Consider the following 20,251-nt stretch of genomic DNA (forward strand, 5'->3'; position numbering starts at 1 on the left):
TGGGACAAACAGACTTGGTGTTGTTTTCACTGAGTTTACGATCAACACTGTAAATCTACTCGGGATTTAGAGAAAAACGCCAACAAAGTTTGACAGCCCGCTTTGAGCATAAATCGTCTCTTACTCAGTTTAATCATGAAATATCTTCATGAAACTTTCAGGAGTGATTGAAAATCATCTTTTGAGTGGATTTAACCAATATTCTGAAATATAAAATTTTGTGATTTTCTTCATGTATGTAAACCCTAAAAACAAAATTTATTAAAAAATCTTCATTCAATATTATTAAGAAGATAAGCCTATTTCAGCCTCAATTTAAAAATAAAAATCCTCGAAGCTCTGCTGAAAAAGTTGTATACCTGCAAATTTTGCTCAATTAGCAAAAAATAAGCACGAGCGCGAGCGATGAGCATTAGGGTGACAATAAAAAAAACGACTCCAGGGATACACTCTGATTCGAAAATAAGTATCTGTGCAAATGTTGAGCCAAATCGGTTAAGGTTCAGGGATCGCTTTTTATCGTTGAAGTTTACATGGGGGAAAATCTCAAAAATGTGTGCAGAAAAACATCGTTTCAGTTTTTTTTTCTGCCAGGTGGCCCAAAATTGTCCAAATGTGAGATTCTTGTAGGAAATTTAATTTCCTACAACTTAGTAAAAAAAAAGATATTTTCTTATATACTTCCTATATACCCCTTCTATACTTCAAGTATAAGTAAAAATTATATGTTTACGATTCACAAAAATACTTTGAAGGACACTTTTTATAATTACTTCTGCCCTTTTGTTCAATTTTGACCTTATGTCGTTCATCCGTTGATTGTCTTTTAAATTAATAAATTAATATTTTAATATTCGTCCATCGACATTTTTGAAGTCGTGCTCAAACTCTTCGAAAGACAAAAATAAACTTTTTTTAACGTAAAAAGCGGTTCAAACTTTTTTGTTTATGCAAAAAAAGTTTAATATAAGTTTATATTTAATATTCAGTTGATGAAATCAGCTGAAAAAAAACAATATTCATATGTTGAAATGTTTTGTACCGATCTTGGAGAACTCAGACATCCGAAAATGTAAAATAGACAAAGTCTTTTCAAAACCTTTTTTTAAAGAAAACATTGTTGGGTTTCCATCACCCTTGTTGTCGAAACGGTTAAAGTGCGGCCCATTCAACAGCTCTCGCTTTTCGTCCTTCAGGAATTACTGTCAATATAATCTGAGGGTTCCTCGAAACCCCTCGGGCCGCCGCCACAATGTCGGTCCACTACAAGTTCAAGAGTGCGCTCGATTTCGACACCATCACGTTCGATGGGCTGCACATCTCCGTGTCGGACCTCAAGAAGGCCATCGTCCACCAGAAGCGCCTCGGCAAGACGATGGACTTTGACCTGCAGATTACGAACGCGCAAACCAAGGAAGGTAAAGTGGTGACCGCGTGGTGAGGTTTGCCCTAAGGTGATACTAATCGTGGTGTTTTCCCCCTCGCTAAAATCCAAACACAGAGTACGGTGACGATTCGGTGCTGATTCCGAAAAATACCTCGCTGACGATCGCCCGCGTTCCGCTCAAGAACGCCCCCAAGAAGAACTGGGAACCGAAGCGCTCGCAACGGGACGACACGGACAATGCGTCCGGGCAAGGACCGGCGGCGAGAGCAGCGGATTCGCGCAAGGGCCAGGATGCGGCCGCGATGCAGTCCAACGTCGATCTGTCCACCATGAACGGCACCGAGGAGGACAAGATCCGCGAGATGATGTTCCAGAGTACGGCCGAGTACGACCCGACCAAGTGAGTAGACCGACCACCTTGTGTGATGTGACACCTTTATGAATAGGAATAAACAGAGCGATTGATAAATTAGGGCGCAATTGAGAAACAATCGTCCCGCGGTGGTGATGGTGTTGGTGTTGAGTGTTGCTTTTGGGGCGAATCATTATCTCATACTACTTGTATTATTACGTTTGTAAATATTACTGAGAATACAAAGGATTTTTAGGTACACTGCTTTCTGTTCGTCTTTTACTGAAACCCAAATAAAGATGATAACTACATAAAAATCCCTATATATAGTGGAATTTCAACATTCCAATAATTTTGTTTATATGTAAAGTTTTTATTCCTAACCACATTCCGGATACATCTTCCTCATATTACACTGCCAAATATTTCATAAAATCGCTTGCCTCCAAATTCCAATATGATCCAAAGTATTTAGAATATGCCGAATGGGTTTTCTCCAACGTTTGTAAATCTCACTAATTGTTCATATAAAATTCGGAGAAACACCTTATGGCCCTGTCTAAATATTTATGAAAAAATCAAAGTGCACGTGTTTTTGGTGACCCCAAAGTTGCTTCCCCTCGAGTTGAGACTGCGCAGTATTTTTTTAGGTTAGTATATTATCGTTCTACGCATTTTTGTCCCATGTATTTTTTTTACAATTCTGACTTTTTAGCATTTTTAAGTTTAGTTTCAAAAAACCCTTAAAATTTAGTACTTTGTTCGGAAAAACTGTAAAAACAACACCAAGTCTGTTTTTCCCATCGTCGTACTTTTACGCATAATTGTCCCACGAAGTATTTTCATTCACGAAATCATTAGTTTTACGAAGCATAATGTCTTGTTAACCTGTTGCGTAGCAAGAGGAACACACTCAAGAGTGATACGCTTCTAACTGGGGTGATTAAAGACATATAGGGCGAATTGGGAAACCCACCCCCGGGATAAGTATGCATAGAAACACAAAAATCGGTCGAAAAATTTCAATTCTGTTTTTCTCAGTTGCACTTTTTTGAACATGGGACAATTATGCGTAGAACGGCAGTATATTCTTTAGTAAACAGGTTCAGGCTTGCTAAAATAATATTGAAGAAAGCCACTATCGTTTATTTGTAACAGGTGTTTCGTGAAATTTGTTTAAAAATGCAACAACAATAATAGCTTTATTTTTGAACACAACAATTAGAATTTTGTTTTTGCCTTCCTCACCTTACTGAGGAAAGGCTATAAAATCACTCGAAAAATGAACTTCTTAATTCGACCTCGTAGACTTACCTTCACGTATACCTATCGACTCAGAATCAAATTCTGAGCAAATGTCTGTGCGTGTGTATGTTTGTAAGTCCGTGCACCGAAAAAAATGCACTCGATTATCTCCAGACTGGCTGAACCGATTTGGGCCGTTCTGGTCTCATTCGATCCGTCTTAGGGTCCCACAAGACCTATATTAAATATTATGAAGTTTTGTTAAGTATTTCAAAAGTTATGCTAAAAAAACGATTCTGGCTAAAATTTGAAAGATTGTAAAAAGGGTGTTTTTTGTAAAAAAAAAACCCGTCTGATCATACATTTTTAGAAAGTTTTTTGAAAGACCATTCTAATGAGCCTAAAACATTGAAGATCTGATGACCCTATCAAAAGTTATGAGCCCTTTAGTGTCATTTGTACACATTTTAGAGGCCGGATCTCAAATATGTTGATGTAAAAGTTGTCCGGATCTATCATGCGACCCATCGTTGGATAGGTAATCAAAAGACCTTTCCAACAAGCCCAAAAGATTGAAGATCTGATAACCCTATCAAAAGTAATGAGCACCTAAGTGTCATTTGTACACATTGCAGAGGCCGGATCTCAAATATTTTGATGAAAAAGTTGTTCGGATCTATCCGGAGATCTGGCTCCCGGGATTTTGTTGATTGGAAACTCCCGGGAAAAAAGAACAGATATATTTTTTTACTGCCTTAAGGCTTAAAAAACTTTAAAGTAATATAACTATTGAAAGTGAACAATTTTCATGAAACAGCTCCGTAGGTGTTGTTCTAATATTACGTCCAATGATTTTTGGGATTCTAGAGCCCATACTCCATGTAGATATGTTGTAAGAAGTAAAATTTAGATAGAATTTGTAGGTTTGACATTCTTACTACAGAAACAAATATGTACATAATTGTGACGAAGGCACCAACCACCATCGATGGATTAAGTAACGTTTTTTTTTAGAGTAAATAAGAATACGTGAGGGCAAACAAAAACTTCGTCGAACTCTCGATCGAACTACACAATTGTGTTTGCACCCGCGGCTGTTGTTCAATACATTTTTTAAGAATTTTCATGCGTAATACCTTATCTACACCACTCTATAACAAAACATCACCAATTATCAATATTACAACTGAATTCCATATTATTTCCAACTGAACTAAATAATCAGCAATCAAAACAATGATCAAACGACGGCGATTTTGTGCCAGTTGTATTAACTTGTTCTCAATTTTAAGTCTATTTAACCCCATGTTCGCATAAATGTCACATACGCATTTTCATCACTTTTGAGTAGACCCAAAAATGGTTGATAAATAGATTTTAGGATAATTTTTAGATCGAAGCCCGCCGAGAGGCAGGGATGGGTTTTAGAGGGTTAACAAATAGTAGTTTATGCAATAAGTTGCAAAAAGAGGATTTTTTCAGCACGAAACGTACATTTATCCAACGAGGTTCACCGATTTGGATAAATACGACGAGTGCTGAAAAAATCAAGTTTTGTAACGAGTTCCATACAACATTTTTTGCAATTCCGAAAAACATTTATTAAGTGAAATTTTATGTCAAATTTTCATGTATTTTGTCAACAAATCGTTTAAATCAAAAAAATGTTGAAAAGTGTTACTTTTCAAAACAAGTGCTGAAAAGTTCAACTTTTCAAAACAAGTGCTGAAAAGTTCAACTTTTCAGCACCCATTTGAGTGCTGAAAAGTAGAACTTTTCAGCATTTATTTTGAAAAGTGTTGCTGTTCGATTCTGTTATTTTTGGTACAGAAAAGTAGGCTTTTTCGTCGTTCAAGAATGACAGGAAAAGTAAATAGTTTCACGACGGAATTGCAAAAATATTATTTTTCATAACATTGGGAAAGGAACTACAAAAAAATGAACCTTCTACGTTTCCATCTTTTTTTATTTTTTTAAAAGAACTTGATCTTTGAATTTTTAATATATATTTTCAAGATGGTAACTAAAAGCCGGCTGCAGAATTGGCAACTCACTCTAATAACGTGAGTGAAACTTCTCAGTACAAATAATAGCAAGTTGGAGCTAAATGACTTCCAGAATAGAGTTGATGCGCATTTTAACCCCTTCCCGCCCAGAGCAAAATCAAGATTTTTTTTTACCTTGCCATTTTCTATAGAATTGACCAAATTGGATGAAATTTGAATAACACTGTGCAGGAAGAATGATATCATTTCATTTATTTGTTTCGGGAAATTTTAATTTGAAGTGAAAAATTAGTGGTGCTCTGATGCAACCATGGGCGTGAGAGGGTTAAGGTAACAATTTAAAAGCCCTTTTCGTTGAAAGATCTTAAAGCTGGCAACCCTGTCCTGATATAAAATGTTAACAATTAGGCGAAAGGCGAAATCAATGCAACTTTCAAATTATAAAAATGTTTATTTAAAATGACATTGGGCACCGAAAACTAGGGGAACAGCATCTAATTCCAGCGTGCCTCTATTGTTGGCAGGTCAGAACTTTGACATTCAATTAAAGCTAATTAAAAGCGTTTTCAACTTAAATGGAGTGATAAATAGCTCAATCAGAAGTGAGCAAGCCAGTTTCTATCAAAAGTTTTGCAAAATTAGTTGTTTAAATAGTGAAAATCAGCAAATTGGATGGAGTTAGGAGCGAGTGCTTAACCTGCCAAACATATGAGAATTTCCCCTACTTCATGATTTTCGTAAGGCCTTTAAAAGTATTTTCTCATCATTACAAAATGCATGCCTGAATTGTCTAGGTTGGGGACCCTGCAGTGCAATACACAATAAACTAAGTCGAAAGATGTCAGCCAAATAAAAATGTCTAGAGTTTTATTTGAAAAGGTCCATAGGGAATATCATAGCTTTTCAAAAAATCTAGATTTATTCTATACCTAAGTGAAAAAAAAATTAATAAAACGTATCAATTCTATCTCTAAAATAACTGAATAACTCAGCAAATTTCATAACTATCCATTGTTACACCAGTTTCTCAGCATATTTCTCTCTTTTTCATTACCATTCATGCTTTCGTGGGAATAGATTTAAGCACAGGTAAATGAAGCTTTGTTTTGCTGTTATTTGCATTTTTATTAAAGTTTTTCTTTGATTCACCTTTACAAAAAAAAATCGCAAATACAAGTGACACTAACGCCCTCTTTCTACCTCCGCCAGTTACCAGCGAATCCGCGGCCAATCGCAAACGGGGGAAGTCCCCGTCAACTACAAGTGCTACCGCTGCCACAAGCCGGGCCATTGGATCAAAAACTGCCCGCTCGGTCCAATCGTAAGATTTGAAGACTCGTGTAACTCTTGACACATCCTCACTGATAAGGTTTCATTTTGCAGCCCAAGGAAGCGATGGAGGTGGTGAAGCGCACCTCGGGCATCCCGCGGTCCTTCATCGAGCGCGACAAGGACCCGGAGAACAACCCGATCATCCAGCTGCCCGCGGCGGTGCCCGAGGAGAAGCAGGTCATCCCGGAGGACTTGATCTGCGCCATCTGTAAGGATCTGTTCACGGACGCGGTGATGATCCCGTGCTGCGGCAGCTCGTTCTGCGACGAGTGCGTGCGGACGGCGCTGCTCGAGTCGGAGGACAACGAGTGCCCGGACTGCAAGGAGAAGGGCTCGTCGCCGGGCTCGCTGATTCCGAACCGGTTCCTGCGGAACTCGGTGAACGCGTTCAGGAACGAGACGGGGTACACGAAGGCGCCGCAGAAGGGTGAGTTGAGGTGTGGGTTTCTTGGGTTAGATTTTGAAAGTATTTTTGGTTGCAGCGAATAACAAGCAAACCAAGCCGGTTGAAGAACCTGTGGCGTCGGAGCAGACAGCGGTTTCGTCGTCGACGAACGTCGCGGAAGCGCCCATTGAGGGAGCGGATGGCGAGGAGAAGAAGGAGCACTCGGCCGAGGAAGGTCAGCAGGAGTCTACGGATCACTGTGACTTGCACGAAAGCTACGAAGAGGTATCTCAACACGGAGATATCGGGTCACCGAATGGGGACGACAAGGCGTTTGACAACGACTCGGATTACGAGGACGGGATAACGGTGACGGTTCCGCCAGCTCACGTGCAGAGTCGTGGGGCGTCCCGGCTGCACTACAACGGCCGATCGTCGCACTATCCGCGGCACGAGACTCCGCCCACGGGTGGTGGGTACGAATATCCGCGAGAGCCGTACAACAGTGGAACCAGTAGCAGCGGCGGAAGTCGCAGTGAACGCCCCGAGGTTAGTCACGAGGAGGGGAGGGGAGCAGGTGAGGAGTCACGAGCTCCGAAGCGCGAAGAAGACAAGGACGGAAGCTACAATTCCGCCCCGGCGGGAGCTCCCAAGCACGAGTATGGATCACGTTCTCCGGATTACCACCAGCCAAGCCGGGGACTTATTCCGTTGCCAACGCGAGGCCATCCACCGCAACATCCCTCGATGGGAGGACATCCGCCCCATTCGGGCTACATGGGAGCGCCTCACCAGGGACCTCCCGGCCCCGGATATCCAGGAGCGCCCCACCCGGCGGCACCCCATCCGTACCCTGGAGCTTATGGAATGCAACCCGGTTATCCTCCACAACGTCCGTACGACCATCCCGGCGGTATGTACCATGGTGAGCGACCTCCGCGGATGATGTACCCACCGCGGGGAGGTTACGCCCCTCATCCGCCCCACATGCGACCACGCCACATGGCACCGATGGGACCGGGTGGCTATCCGGGCGTCCCCCACGTTGGAACTGGGTAAGTTACACCATCAAGACACTCTCTCAAGAACCACCAAACTAACCTTTCTTACCTGCAGCGTCATCGACGACCCGCTGGAGGCCTTCAATCGGATCATGCGCGAAAAGGAACGTCGCAAGGAGCAGGAAGCGGCCAAGCAGGCCAGTCGGCACCGATCGTCGCCGCACGCCGACCGCAGCCGTCGCTCGCGATCGTTCGAGAACTCCGGCAGCGGAAATCGGAGCAGTCGTCGCTCGGCGGAACGCGATCGGCGTCGATCTTCGAGGGCACGCTCGCCCGATCGCCGCAGAACATCGGAGGAGAAGCACGGTGGCGGAGAACGCAGCGAGAGGGAACGCGGCGGTGGTGAAGGTGGACGAGGAGGCGGAGGAGGTCGACGTCGCAACAGGTCCAGCTCGTACTCGAGCGGATCGCGATCGTACTCCAGGTGAGGCTCACTTGACTTGAGAGAGGTAGCAAGATGTTCATGGTTGGTGTCGTGTCTTTCAGATCACCAGCGAAGCGTGGCAAGTCGCCGAAGAGACGCTCGTCGCGCAGTCCGCAGTACCGGGAGCGACGCTCCCGAAGCCGGTCCAAGTCGTTCGACGAAAGGAGGTGGGTCTTTTTCGTACAAGCAGCTTCCCCTCCCAAATTCCCACGGGACTGCAAGGGCGTAGCCTTGGAGCACAGCGTGGAAATTTATTTTTTTAGATATTTTTGGTTATACCGGGCAGCAATCAAATTGTCTAAGAATATTGAATTGACCATTGTGGCACCCCCTACAGCGTGGAGCAGACCCGTAATGCTGTGCTATGCTAAACCCTAGATTACAAGCAGCTAACACTCCTTCTTTTTCTCTCGCCGGTAGACACTCCAAGCACAGCAAAGATCGCAGCCGCGACGAACGTCGTGACGATCACCGGGGCGAGTACCGTGACAATCGGGAACGATCGCCGGGCTACGGCTCGCACTACTCTGGGTAAGTTCCCCGAAAATCCATCAAAATCCATGATCAGGATCTAACACACTTCCCAATAGCTATCGCGGTGGTCGTGGCAGTGGTGGCTACCGCGGGGGAATGCGAGGACGCGGCGGTTCCCGCGACGGAGGTTACTACCCGCGCAGTGGTTACGGTGGCGAGCGTGGCCACATGCCCCAGCAAGGCCCGGACCAGTACGGCCACCCGGGCATGGTCGACTACCACCATCACGATCCGTCGGTGGTGGGCATTCCGCCGCATCACCACGGAGTTGCTCCGATGGGGGCCGGACCGGCCGGTGGAGGTCACTACGCGGTTCCGGTGCAGCAACAGCAGCAGCAGCAGCAAGTGATGGCGGCGGGTGGAGGCGGTCCCGCTCCAAGCAGGTATTGTGCCCTATTTGTTGTTGTGTATTCCTTGTTGCGTACCTTTCGTGTACTGTCGTTTTGTTTGTGGTTCTGTGTGGGCCGGGGATTTGCGAAATCGGTTTTTATCGATTTGCGTTTGATGACATGGTTTAGTGGGCCCACGCAAAACGTGTTTATTCTGGTGTAATTTTACTTGGGTTTGGGGGAACGATACGGAGGCATTTAAAGTCCTCACTGTAACGCTGCATTAAATGCAGTTATTTCAAGTTTTTCAATTCTCTGTGATAAACCGAATCCCATTTCTAGTTAACTAGTTTTTAAGCCGTAAAATACATGTAAAAAAATAATATTTAAGTATTCATTGTAATCGGAGAATTATTTGTTGGACCACGGTTCGACACTCGTCAAAATTTAACGCAACTCCCATATCTTAAATGCCTACTTTCAGCATCCTTGTACCGACCCTGACCACCGTCACGTACAGTTGTCTCGTAACCGAAACAACCTACTCGACTTACACGTACTACCTGCAGACAAACGCGGTGCTCAATGTAGTGCAACCGAGTCTGCAAATAATTCTCTGAACGATGCTGTTGCATCTGACCAAGAAATGTGAAATTTGTTACATCGCTGTATTGTTATATTGTTTGTTTGGTTTTTAATGCTGTTACAAAAAGTACTTTGTATGATGTAGACTAGTTTATAGAAAACTTTGTAAAACGTCCAGATCGAGCAATAAAGTTGACTTACTCATGTGTTATCTTAGAATCAAATGATATTTGTGATATTAGCATTAGGTTTATTCCCGTAGTTGTGAGAAGACTGAAAGTTTTTGTAGGAAAGCTGTTTGCTACTACATAATTTACGCTGGTATACATGGTTTTTAAAACTATATCATTAGGGCACAAAACCAAAAGGTAAACATTCGGGATTATTCCACTATTCCATTCATTAGTACATTCCCTACATACCCTCCAAGAATCAGATTGATAACAAACAATTTCCTATTGAAAAAATCAAAAACACAACACACACAACAACACACATTTTCACTGCAAACCAGTTTCTCGTACTTGAGGAACTTTTTGTGTTATAAAGTGAACTTTTCATGCATTCTTAACACTAATTCACTTCAAAACAAAGTTTGGTTTACGTTTCACCAAGGATTTCTGCAGAAAAAAACTTCGTCGAAATATTGCGCCTTGCAGCAATTCCTAGAGTTTTGTGTCAATCGTGCTAGGCCTAGATTTTTTCATCACACTGCTTTGCAGGACTGAGAACTGTCAACTTTGCGCACTTTGCACCGCGCTAGAGTGCTGCGGAATAATTTTCATCACAGTTGACAAATTGATTTTCCATCACACCATCAACACAAAACAAGTGTAATGCATCGACTTCTGACCACAATCTAGCCACCTAACTGTGGTAGCCGAGGCAATTAAGTCATTGAAATGGTCTGTTAAAGGTTCCTGGTTCGATTCTCGTAGTTGGAACTTTTGAGTTTTTGACGGGTTATTTTTTTTCTAATGAGCTCGAGGGCATAATTCTATCGGCCACTTTGAGCCGTGATTTTCTTGGACGATTGCTGCCCAATTTTGGGTGATGGTTAATTGAATTTACGTGGAATTGGCTATAAATTCAACAATATTGTGGGAAAAAAACCCATAAATTGTAGACGAAAGAAATCTGTATATTTATCATTATGACATTATAAAAAAAGTTTACAGCCCTAAATGGCATTGGAAGATTGGACAAGCTTCAGGGGTAAGGGGTACGAAAGGGGTAACCAATCGCCCTCTTCAACGACGAAATTCCGAGCATCCGTCCATCTCGTCCGTTTTTCATCATCCGTCCGGCAAGCTGACGAGGAACCGCCGTAAGCCAAGATGCCGGCACGAACATAGCTACTTCCCGGCACCGAAGACCAGAATTCCACTGCCGGAACAAGTAGTCGTAATTGTCTTCTTACACCTAGGTCTCTTCAACTAAAATTTGGACAAATTTCATCATCATGACGACGTGCATAATCCCAACGGTCAATAAATTCTAAACTGGAGGGACATTGTTTTATTGTTTATAAATAAACTACAAAAATCTGCTATGAACCGTGACCATTCTCGCATTAACCGTAGCATAATGTTTAGCAGAGGTTCTCGATCTTAACACAAATGGGAAAATCCAGTATCATTTTTCAATGGAACGATGTAATCTGGGCAGTGTATGGTGAAATCCGTGTCATCACCCTTAAATAGGACTTCACGAAACTAAAAAGAAATTCAAAATTAGTCACATTGAGATCATCTCTCTGCAAGACTGCCAAACCGATGAAACAGGTCCCTTTTATCTAGAATATCCGTCCAAAATATCTGAATCGAATAAAACTTTTCTGACTTTAAAAAACAAACCAGCTACAAACAAAAACAACTTTTCCATGGTTACGGTTGGAAGTGTGATGAAAAATCACTGTGATCAAAAGATACTGTGATGAAAATAATTGCGCAGGGCTCTAGAGAAGTGCAAAATGCGCAATATGTACAACATTTAATACGGCCTGCGGCTGCTGTTCAGTACACTTTTGACGATTTTTTATGTTTCACATACCTTATCTACACCATTCGATCACAAAACTTCACCAATTATCAAAATTTCCGCTGAATTCCTTATTATTTTTAACTAAACAAAAAGGCTCATAAACATCATTAAAAACAACAACCAGGTGACAGCGCTTTAGTGCCCTTTCAGTTCTTTTCGAAATTGCATTAAGAAAGGGCCCATTATGAACAACAGTTGGAAAGTTAAAAGGGCCTAATAACGAGATTTTCTTAAATTATGAGTTTTATTGCAAAAATCATCAAAAATTAAGAAGCATTTAAGCAGAGTTGAGGATAATGATGTGTTTTATCGTATCATCAGTAAAAATACCAACAGTCAAGCTTCTTTTTTTAAAATAGGAATTGAAACAAGTTGTCCACTTTTTGCAAGCGATTTTCTCGAATCGCAGTTTTTGGTTTTGTGCCCTAATGAAATGTTTGGCTTGATATGATCAATTGGGAAACATATGTATTCTTCATTGATTTGTTTAGTCAAACGTGTTTTCCTGAACCCATTTTTTTCGTAGTTTTTCCTTTTCAGGTAATTTTAAGAAACTATGGAAAAAATATCTCTTGTTTGTATTTTTCCTTACACTTTTTTGAGTTTTTATTTGCACTTTTCTCTACTTTTTAGTTGAATACAATTCACTGGAATACCTACTGTGATAAATGACTCATAACAGTCGACTCTGTGGCTGTCGAACTTCTCTTTCTCATTATTCCTCCCTCTGTAGACGATTGCTTCGGTTCCTATAAATTGCATACTTTGATGCCCTCCCTCCTTCGATATCCTCTCTAACTCAACGTTTTCTTCCTCCATGGTCTCTTGGATATCATTCATTTCCATTTCCATTTCCAAAATTCCCTTTATCAATATTGTATGTTTGTCATAGCTTGCGAGACCTCTTTGTGAAGCAGAGTTTTGAAGGAAGTTGATTCTCTCTCATAGCTGGTAGGGGCAGGGGGGGCAGAATGGCCCGCCTAAGTAAAATTCGCCAAAAAACATAGAAAAACATACAAATTTATCAATTCAGTATAGTAGGCTTATGCTTTGGGATGTTCCCTTAAAAGTTGTATACTTGGTTGATGAAAATTTTCAGCTTAAAACTATTTTTGAGTCACTTAAAAAAATAAGTTTTTTTCGGCTACTTTTCCTGGGTGCGGGGCAGAATGGGTCACCTTAGAAAACAAGCCATTTTGTCTAATAAAACGTTGAAGGGAGATAATAAATGATTAAAGGGACCTTTCTAATTTAGTTTCCATGAAGTTAGACCACTTTTATATAAATAGTCACTTACCAAAACAAAGATTTTTGAAAATAGTTTTAATATGTTGAAATAAGACACTATTTTTACAAATAAGCATGAAAACAACTAAAAAATCAACTAATGTTGCATTAAACGTGATTTGTGAACCTACCCGTAGCGACATAATCCATTTATCCAAAATTTCATAACTTTTGATTGTTTTTATAAGGCAGGGAAAGGGTGGTCCATTCTGCCCCCAAGTGGATTTTAACTTATCACTTCCACCACCAAGCCTCTAAATTGATTTGAGGTTCCGTTGTTGATTGATTACCTTCGTAATAGCTCCTGGTAACATTATAAACATTGAACAAACTTTTTCAAACAATCTAACTTTCGAGAAAGCTTATTTAAGAACCTCGAAATAAACAACATTTTCGTGGTTTTGTCAATAAATTTACATTTTTGCTCATAATTCGAAAAATACAATGCATTCAAACGTGGTTTTCGGTATGGTGATGTTATTTGACGTCCTTTATAAGACTCTTGCCTTACAGTTGGTTTAAATCCATTCTGAAGCCCAAAACCAAGGGTGGCCCATTCTGCCCCCATGGGTCATTCTGCCCCCCCTGCCCCTAATAAGCAAAAAAAAAAAAATCAGACGAGTCTACATTTCGCATTGTTCTGCAAAGCGATGATTCTCTTTCTCGATGTCACCTTTGACATCGACAACTAGAAAGTCGAGTGTTTTATCATAAAAGTATTTTTTTAAGGGGTTACATACCTGTAGAAAACCACAAAATTTTATATTACAGATTATTTCATAAATCCACTCAAAACATGATTTTTAATCACTCTTGAAAATTTCATGAAGATATTTAATGATTAATCTGAGCAGGCCAAGGATTGATACCTAAGAGCATGCAATGGCACTGACCTTGTTGCGTGCTCTTCGGTTGACGTCCACGTAAGGAACATCCTGGAAGGAGCGTAACTAACTACATCCGTAGTTCTGTTAGATCATCCGAACTATCTTGATCAGAACAGTATAGCTCTGGTTCCTTGCGAGTGTCCTATTTTCTTACCTCCACGTTGGCTTGGTTTTCATGATGACCTAGCTGGTGGCCTGTGGAAACGGATCGTAAACCTTTGACCACCGCGGGTCAGAGTCGAGACGGCTAAAAGAAAGGGGCGCGTCAATGTGGGAAAGGGAAGTAATTTGTGATTGTAGACGGTATTGTTTTGATTCGCAGTATGTTGAGTCAACTGCTGTGGATGTACCTGAAACATCGCACAACGGTGTTTCTCTTCTCTTCATTCTCAGCTACCACCTATCTCCTATTTTTAATTTGCTTTGCTTTTCCACTCTTTTCTATCAATTGATACTGCTGTAACAAACTTTGTTTTGTTTGTTTTTTTTTTCCTTAAAAATATACTTTTCCTTAATGTACTAGTAATATCAAGTCTATTTATCATTCGCCTAATCTTTTTTTTTATTTTATTGTTAATTTATTTATTTGAATAATTCTTTATCTGTCCTATAAATTATCATTACTATAATCTAAGCTTGTTTTGTATCTCTATTTATTAACTATTGTCTAATTTTACATCTAATACATCTAGCTTCTCATTTTTATTCTTCAAAATACGCTCATCATTCTCTTACTATTGATACTTGATTTTTATAAAATAAATTCTCTTTTACTGTCTATTGTTTTCAATCTTCACCCTTTTTTCAAACAAGTGAGGTTTGAGCCCTTACTCAATTTATGGAATGGTTAAAGGAATAACACAAATATTACTATTGTATTTTTGGTAAACTTTTATAACATGCTTAGGACCAAAAATTGTAACAAAACACCGCGACAAAAGAAATAGCAACAGATAAACACGACTCAACAATAGGGAATATTTCAGGAGAAAACAAAACACAGTAAATAACAATAAGTTTTTGAATTCAAACTAAAAATAAAACAGTTTTTGCTTCAATGAAAGTTGATAGGCACACTATAAATGGTTAGGCGCTTATACTTACATCAAACCCTACGTAATGTACCACCCCCGGCCGAGTTAAAATGCGTAACCGGAAAAGAAGGTGTGCATGCCTGGCACGAACACTCAAAGCGTGTTCTAGCGTGCTGCTCGTACTGACTCAGAGCAAGGGTGAGATGTAGGTGTAAGGGCAGTGCGTGTTCGTCGGGAACCTAGTGCATAAGATCGGTCAAGGCCCGTTCTTACACTGAAAATTGCGATATTTAATGATTAAACTGAGTAAGAGACGATTTATGTTCAAAATTTTGCCATGCGCAAAGCGGGCTGTCAAACTTTGTTGGCGTTTTTCTCTAAACCCCGAGTTGATTTACGGGTGCCACGATATCTCGAGATGGGATGGACCAAATTGGCTGAAATTTTAGGTGAAGACTCTCAAGATGTATCCCGTGTGCATGACGAAGCCCAATTTTTAAAATTAGCTTTTTTTAAAAAATACAAAAATCCAAAACAAACGGTTTTTTAGTATGAAAAACACAAAAATATTTTTATCTTTTTTTATAATAACCTTTTTGAAAATCGGACTTCGTCATGCACACGGAATCAGTTTAACCCTCTCACGCCCATGGTTACTCCAGAGCACCAAAACTTTGAACTCAAATATCTCGGAACTGACACAACTTTTCATGATGCTTTAAGTTGCAGGTGTTCATGTAGAATGTATACTAACATCTCCCAAAATTTCATCAAATTTGGTTAAGCACAAGCAAAGTTACAGTGTGAAATGTAAACAAAAATGGGCCAATTTTAGGGAAATAAATGAGACCTGTTTTCGAAAGCCCGTAAAAAATACCAAACACAAAATTTCATGAAACAAAAAATGTTTTGCTATCATTTGAACCTTGGACAAGAACCCCTGTGAATAACATTGTGAGTTTGGACCGGTTTTAAGTGTTTTTCAACCTTTTTCATTTGGTGCACCAGAGCACCACCTAGGCATATGAGCAACTAAATATTCAGGAGCTCTTTTTTCTAAATTACAGAAAAAGCTTATTTTTATCAAAACAAAAGTTTATAAACGTTTTGACTATTCATAAACAAGACAAAACATTGTTATTAGACCGATAATTTTATTAGTTTCCTCATTTTTCATGAAAATGGTTGTTTGTGGGTTTTGAATGAGCCAATCAAAGAAACCTGAAAATGCAGAGATTTTAGAATTTGTAGTTAATACTTCAGAAATATGGTCTTACAGCAAAGAATAAGTAGTTTTTAACACATTTCGAAGCGTTTTCAAACAAATGAACCAATAGATTTGAAGAAAACGAGATTTTGTGGTTTAAAAAAAAGTTGCTCATCTTCCTGATGGTGCTCTGGTGCCACTTCAAATTCTACTTTTTGCCTCAATTCGATGTTTGTGGGTCAAAGTAAAGTATTTCCTGCATTATTGTACCAAAATTAAGCCATTTACTATTTTTACGATAAGCAAACAGCTCTGGGCGTTAGAGGGTTAACGAGTATTCACCAAAATTTTGAGCCGATTTGGTCAAGACTGTGTTGAGATATCGTGGCACCCGTTTTTTGAAACTGCTAACTTAAAATTGCTATATCTTGGCAACGATGCAACCAAATATCTTCAAATTTGTTTTAGAAGTAGGTGAAAATGTATATTTTAATGTCATGAAAAAAGAATTTAAAAAAAAGTTTAAGTGTGTGCTCATACTAACCTCTGACTTTTTTGCCAATATACATGTATGTAACCCCTTAAGAGTTTTGGGACTCTAACTTTTTTTATAAAGCGCTTTTAGTCATCACTGTAGTAATTTTACATTTAGTTTTAGTTTTTAAATATGATATTCTTTCAATCATTATGCAAATTATATTGGCAGGTCAGCAAAAATATTAACATAACACTAAACGATTTTATTGCACGATTCTGGACGTTCATAGGCCTTACTATGATCAAGAAGACTGATGTATTTGTTAGAATATAATACTACTTTTTTGTAAATCATATTACATAACAGCGAATAAACTAAAACCACACTAAGAAGACTTTCCCTGTAAGCTATCATATCTCAGTTGAGGTAAATTCAACTTCAATGTAGAGAGAAATTTAACAAAAAAAGTCGATGCGTTGTTAAGACTCAATGTCTAAAAAACTTAATATTTTTTTAAACATATTTAAAAAGGTTTCACTTTGGAATACAGAGAAACCTCTTTTTACGCGGTGGCGTTACGCTTTTTGTTTCGAAGATTTCTTTTAAACCATACAATATTTTTGCAAACTTCAAAAAGCGTTTTGTAGATCTGAACAAAACCTACAAATTGCTTTTAAAACATTGCAAAAATGTTGCGTCATTCCAGAGAAATCGACAAATTATCAAAACGTAACGCATCGCGTAAAAAGAGGTTTCACTGTACCGTTAAAAACTTTGATTGCAAACTTGTCAAAATACACTTTATTATTCATTATAAGGGAAAATTTGTAATAGTGGAATGATACATCACGTAAACTGCATTTGGCATCAATGTTTTCCGCAGCTTAAACAAACAAGAAAAAATAAAGGTGGAATAAAATAATTTAAAGGTTAAATAATAAACCTGTATTGTGATCTTTTCTAAAGGTAATATATCAGACCGTCATAAATTTGTAATGCGCTAAGAACTTCATTTTGTTATAATGTGCCGATGAATTCCTCGTTTTGTGCCAATTAAAGATTAAAAAAAAAGAAAACTTACACTCAGCGTTGCGATACGTCTTTCAAAAAGTTTTTTTTTTTCCAAAATAGTTTCCACTTTTCAAACATCATACAACCTTGGAAGTTTAAGGTTTGAATCAGTTTGAAATGATAATGATCGAAAATTGAGATTCAAAACATGAAAATTTTGTGAAACTTTTGTTTATAATACAAATAATTATAAACAACAGTTTTCCAAAATGTTTGAAGCTAAAATATTCAGCTCTTTCATATTTTTTTTTTCAAATGTGTTTTCAATCTGAAATTTGCATGGTCAGTAGGGTGACAAGAAAAATATATTGTAAAATCGTAAGAGATTCTGGTTTGATTCTTTAGGTAAAAATAAATACCCGTGCCATTTTTAAGCCAAATCGGTTAAGGGTTTTGCCTTCCTCACCTCAATGAGGAAAGGCTATAAAATCAGTCGAAAAATTAACTTCTTTATTCGACCTCGTAGACCGACCTTCACGTACACCTATCGACTCAGATTAAAAAAATTATGATAAACACAGGCAAACATTCGTTAATCTGCATTGAATCCAAACAAATCAACAAAACTCTCATTGTAAACTAAATCTAGAGTGAGCGGGAATAACTGTTTATTTACAATCCAAAGCTACGCCATAAAAAAAACTTGAAATTTGTCAGCTAAGCTTTGCTTGTACAAACCTTTAGTAAATTATTTGCTTGAAAATTGTTGAAATCGTTTCAGTATTGTTTAATTGATTAGAAAAAATGTAACAAAAGGTCTGTGATAAGATTTGAAGAATTTGTCAATATATGGTATTCCAAAAATATCTAATATTAAAAAATGTACCTGATAAGTTAAAGTGAATCGAAAGAATAATATAAACTAACAACGGTTGCTGAAGGCTGAATGTGTCACAAACGAAGATAAATCGAACGAAAGCAGCGCTCCTCTCGTCTTGAACACACAATGATTGGACAATACTATTCAATGAAGAAAAGAATCCAGTTGAGCTGCAGAGAGAAAAGAAAATTTAATCCGCCACGTGCTGAAAGTGCCAATTAAGTGGAAAATTAGCTTCTTTCTATAAGAAAATCTCAATTTGTCATTCAATCAAGTACTTTGTATCCAAACTATTGAACAGCAATAAATGCAATCGTTCGAGCAACCAACAAGAGATGTGTATGAACTGAAACTAATGTCCACGTTTATACTAACGATTGGCAGCTGGAAAAGCGCGAAAGACAAGCAGAGCAGCATCGAGGAAGGACGAGTTGCGGACAACGGGCAGCAAAAAACTCTCAATGACTTCGTTGTTTGCATCAAAATTTATTCTAATTATTTGGCGTAAATCAATTAACCCATAAATGCAAACAGCGGAGTCGTTGAGTGTTTCAACGGGAGCCAACAAATCGCAATCATCATTCATCGATTAGATCCGAAAACAATCCCTTTGCAATGTTGTATTTGTCCCCTTTCAACTTCGCTCGTCTTCATCTTCCTCATTGGTTGGTCTTATTTTTCAATCAGTAGAAATCTACCGATTTCAACCGCTCACAGGTTCCAATGCCTGTTTTTTTTCCCTCATCTTACCACAACTAACCAAATCAATATTTTACCTACACTGGTGGAATGGTTTTTTTTCGAAAAAATCGAGCCAAACATTTCATTAGGGCACAAAACCAAAAAGTAAACATTCGGGATTATTCCACTATTCCACTCCATAGAACACTCCCTACAAGCCCTCCAAGAATCAGATTGATAGCAAACAATTTCCTATTGAAAAAATCAAAAAAACAAAAGGGCACATAACAATGTTCACTCCAAACCAGAAAAAAAGTTCAATTGTGCCCTTTTCTTTTTCGTTAGTTTTTCGTGGTTAAGGAACTTTCTATGTTATAAAGTGAACTTTTCATACATTCTTAACACTAATTCACTTCAAAACAAGGTTTGGTTAACGTTTCACCAAGGGTTTCTGCAGAAAAAAACTTCGTCGAAATACAATATTGAATACGGCCCGCGGCTGCTGTTCAGTACACTTTTGAAGAATTTTAATGTTTCACATACCTTATCTGCTCCATTCGATCATAAAACTTCACCAATTATCAAAATTTCCACTGAATTCCTCATTATTTCTAACTAAACAAAAGGGCCCATAAACATCATTCAAAACAACAATCCGGTGACAGCGCTTTAGTGCCCTTTAGTTCTCTTCGAAATTGCATTTAGAAAGGGCCCATTATGAACAGCAGTTGGAAAGCTAAAAGGGCCTAATAACGAGATTTTTTAAAATTATGAGTTTTATTGCGAAAATCAACATAAATTAAGAAGCAGTAAAGCAGAGTTGAGGATAATGGTGTGTTTTATCGAATCATCAGTAAAAATACCATCAGTCATGCTTATTTTTCAAATAGGAATTGAAACAAGTTGTCCATTTTTTGCAAGCGATTTTCTCGAATCGCGGTTTTTGCTTTTGTGCCCTAATGAAATGTTTGGCTCGAAATGTGCAGTTTTGGAGCTTTCGTGTCTGCGGAAGGATTGCTGCAAATAGAAAGAAAGCGTTATTCAATTACGCAACGCAAAAATTTGGTCAACAACTTCCATACAAATTTTAAGAAAACATTTGA

The 20,251-nt window shown here is 38.9% G+C and overlaps 1 protein-coding gene and 1 long non-coding RNA gene across 5 annotated transcripts in view; both read left to right on the forward strand.

Annotated features, from left to right (window-relative positions):
- The window catches only part of LOC6040781 (E3 ubiquitin-protein ligase RBBP6), a 35,280-nt gene that overhangs the window by 7,005 nt on the left and 8,024 nt on the right, over nt 1-20,251 (forward strand). Inside the window, exons 2-11 of one of the 4 annotated variants that reach the window (XM_038255274.1) lie at nt 1,197-1,418; nt 1,502-1,787; nt 6,068-6,079; nt 6,200-6,311; nt 6,374-6,749; nt 6,805-7,762; nt 7,824-8,192; nt 8,255-8,359; nt 8,613-8,723; nt 8,783-9,109. In XM_038255274.1, the coding sequence (XP_038111202.1) occupies nt 1,253-1,418; nt 1,502-1,787; nt 6,068-6,079; nt 6,200-6,311; nt 6,374-6,749; nt 6,805-7,762; nt 7,824-8,192; nt 8,255-8,359; nt 8,613-8,723; nt 8,783-9,109 (2,822 nt within the window). In that variant the 5' untranslated portion in view covers nt 1,197-1,252. The remainder of the gene's footprint in view (nt 1-1,196; nt 1,419-1,501; nt 1,788-6,067; nt 6,080-6,199; nt 6,312-6,373; nt 6,750-6,804; nt 7,763-7,823; nt 8,193-8,254; nt 8,360-8,612; nt 8,724-8,782; nt 9,110-20,251) is intronic. The other 3 variants (XM_038255275.1, XM_038255276.1, XM_038255277.1) reach the window with 3 other exon arrangements.
- On the forward strand, nt 16,587-18,799 carry LOC119767214. Its single transcript, XR_005277394.1, has 2 exons — nt 16,587-17,107; nt 17,328-18,799. It is a non-coding gene; the product is annotated as an uncharacterized LOC119767214 (long non-coding RNA).

Source organism: Culex quinquefasciatus, chromosome 2 (genome assembly GCF_015732765.1).
Source record: "Culex quinquefasciatus strain JHB chromosome 2, VPISU_Cqui_1.0_pri_paternal, whole genome shotgun sequence".
In the NCBI taxonomy this organism is placed as follows: domain Eukaryota; kingdom Metazoa; phylum Arthropoda; class Insecta; order Diptera; family Culicidae; genus Culex; species Culex quinquefasciatus.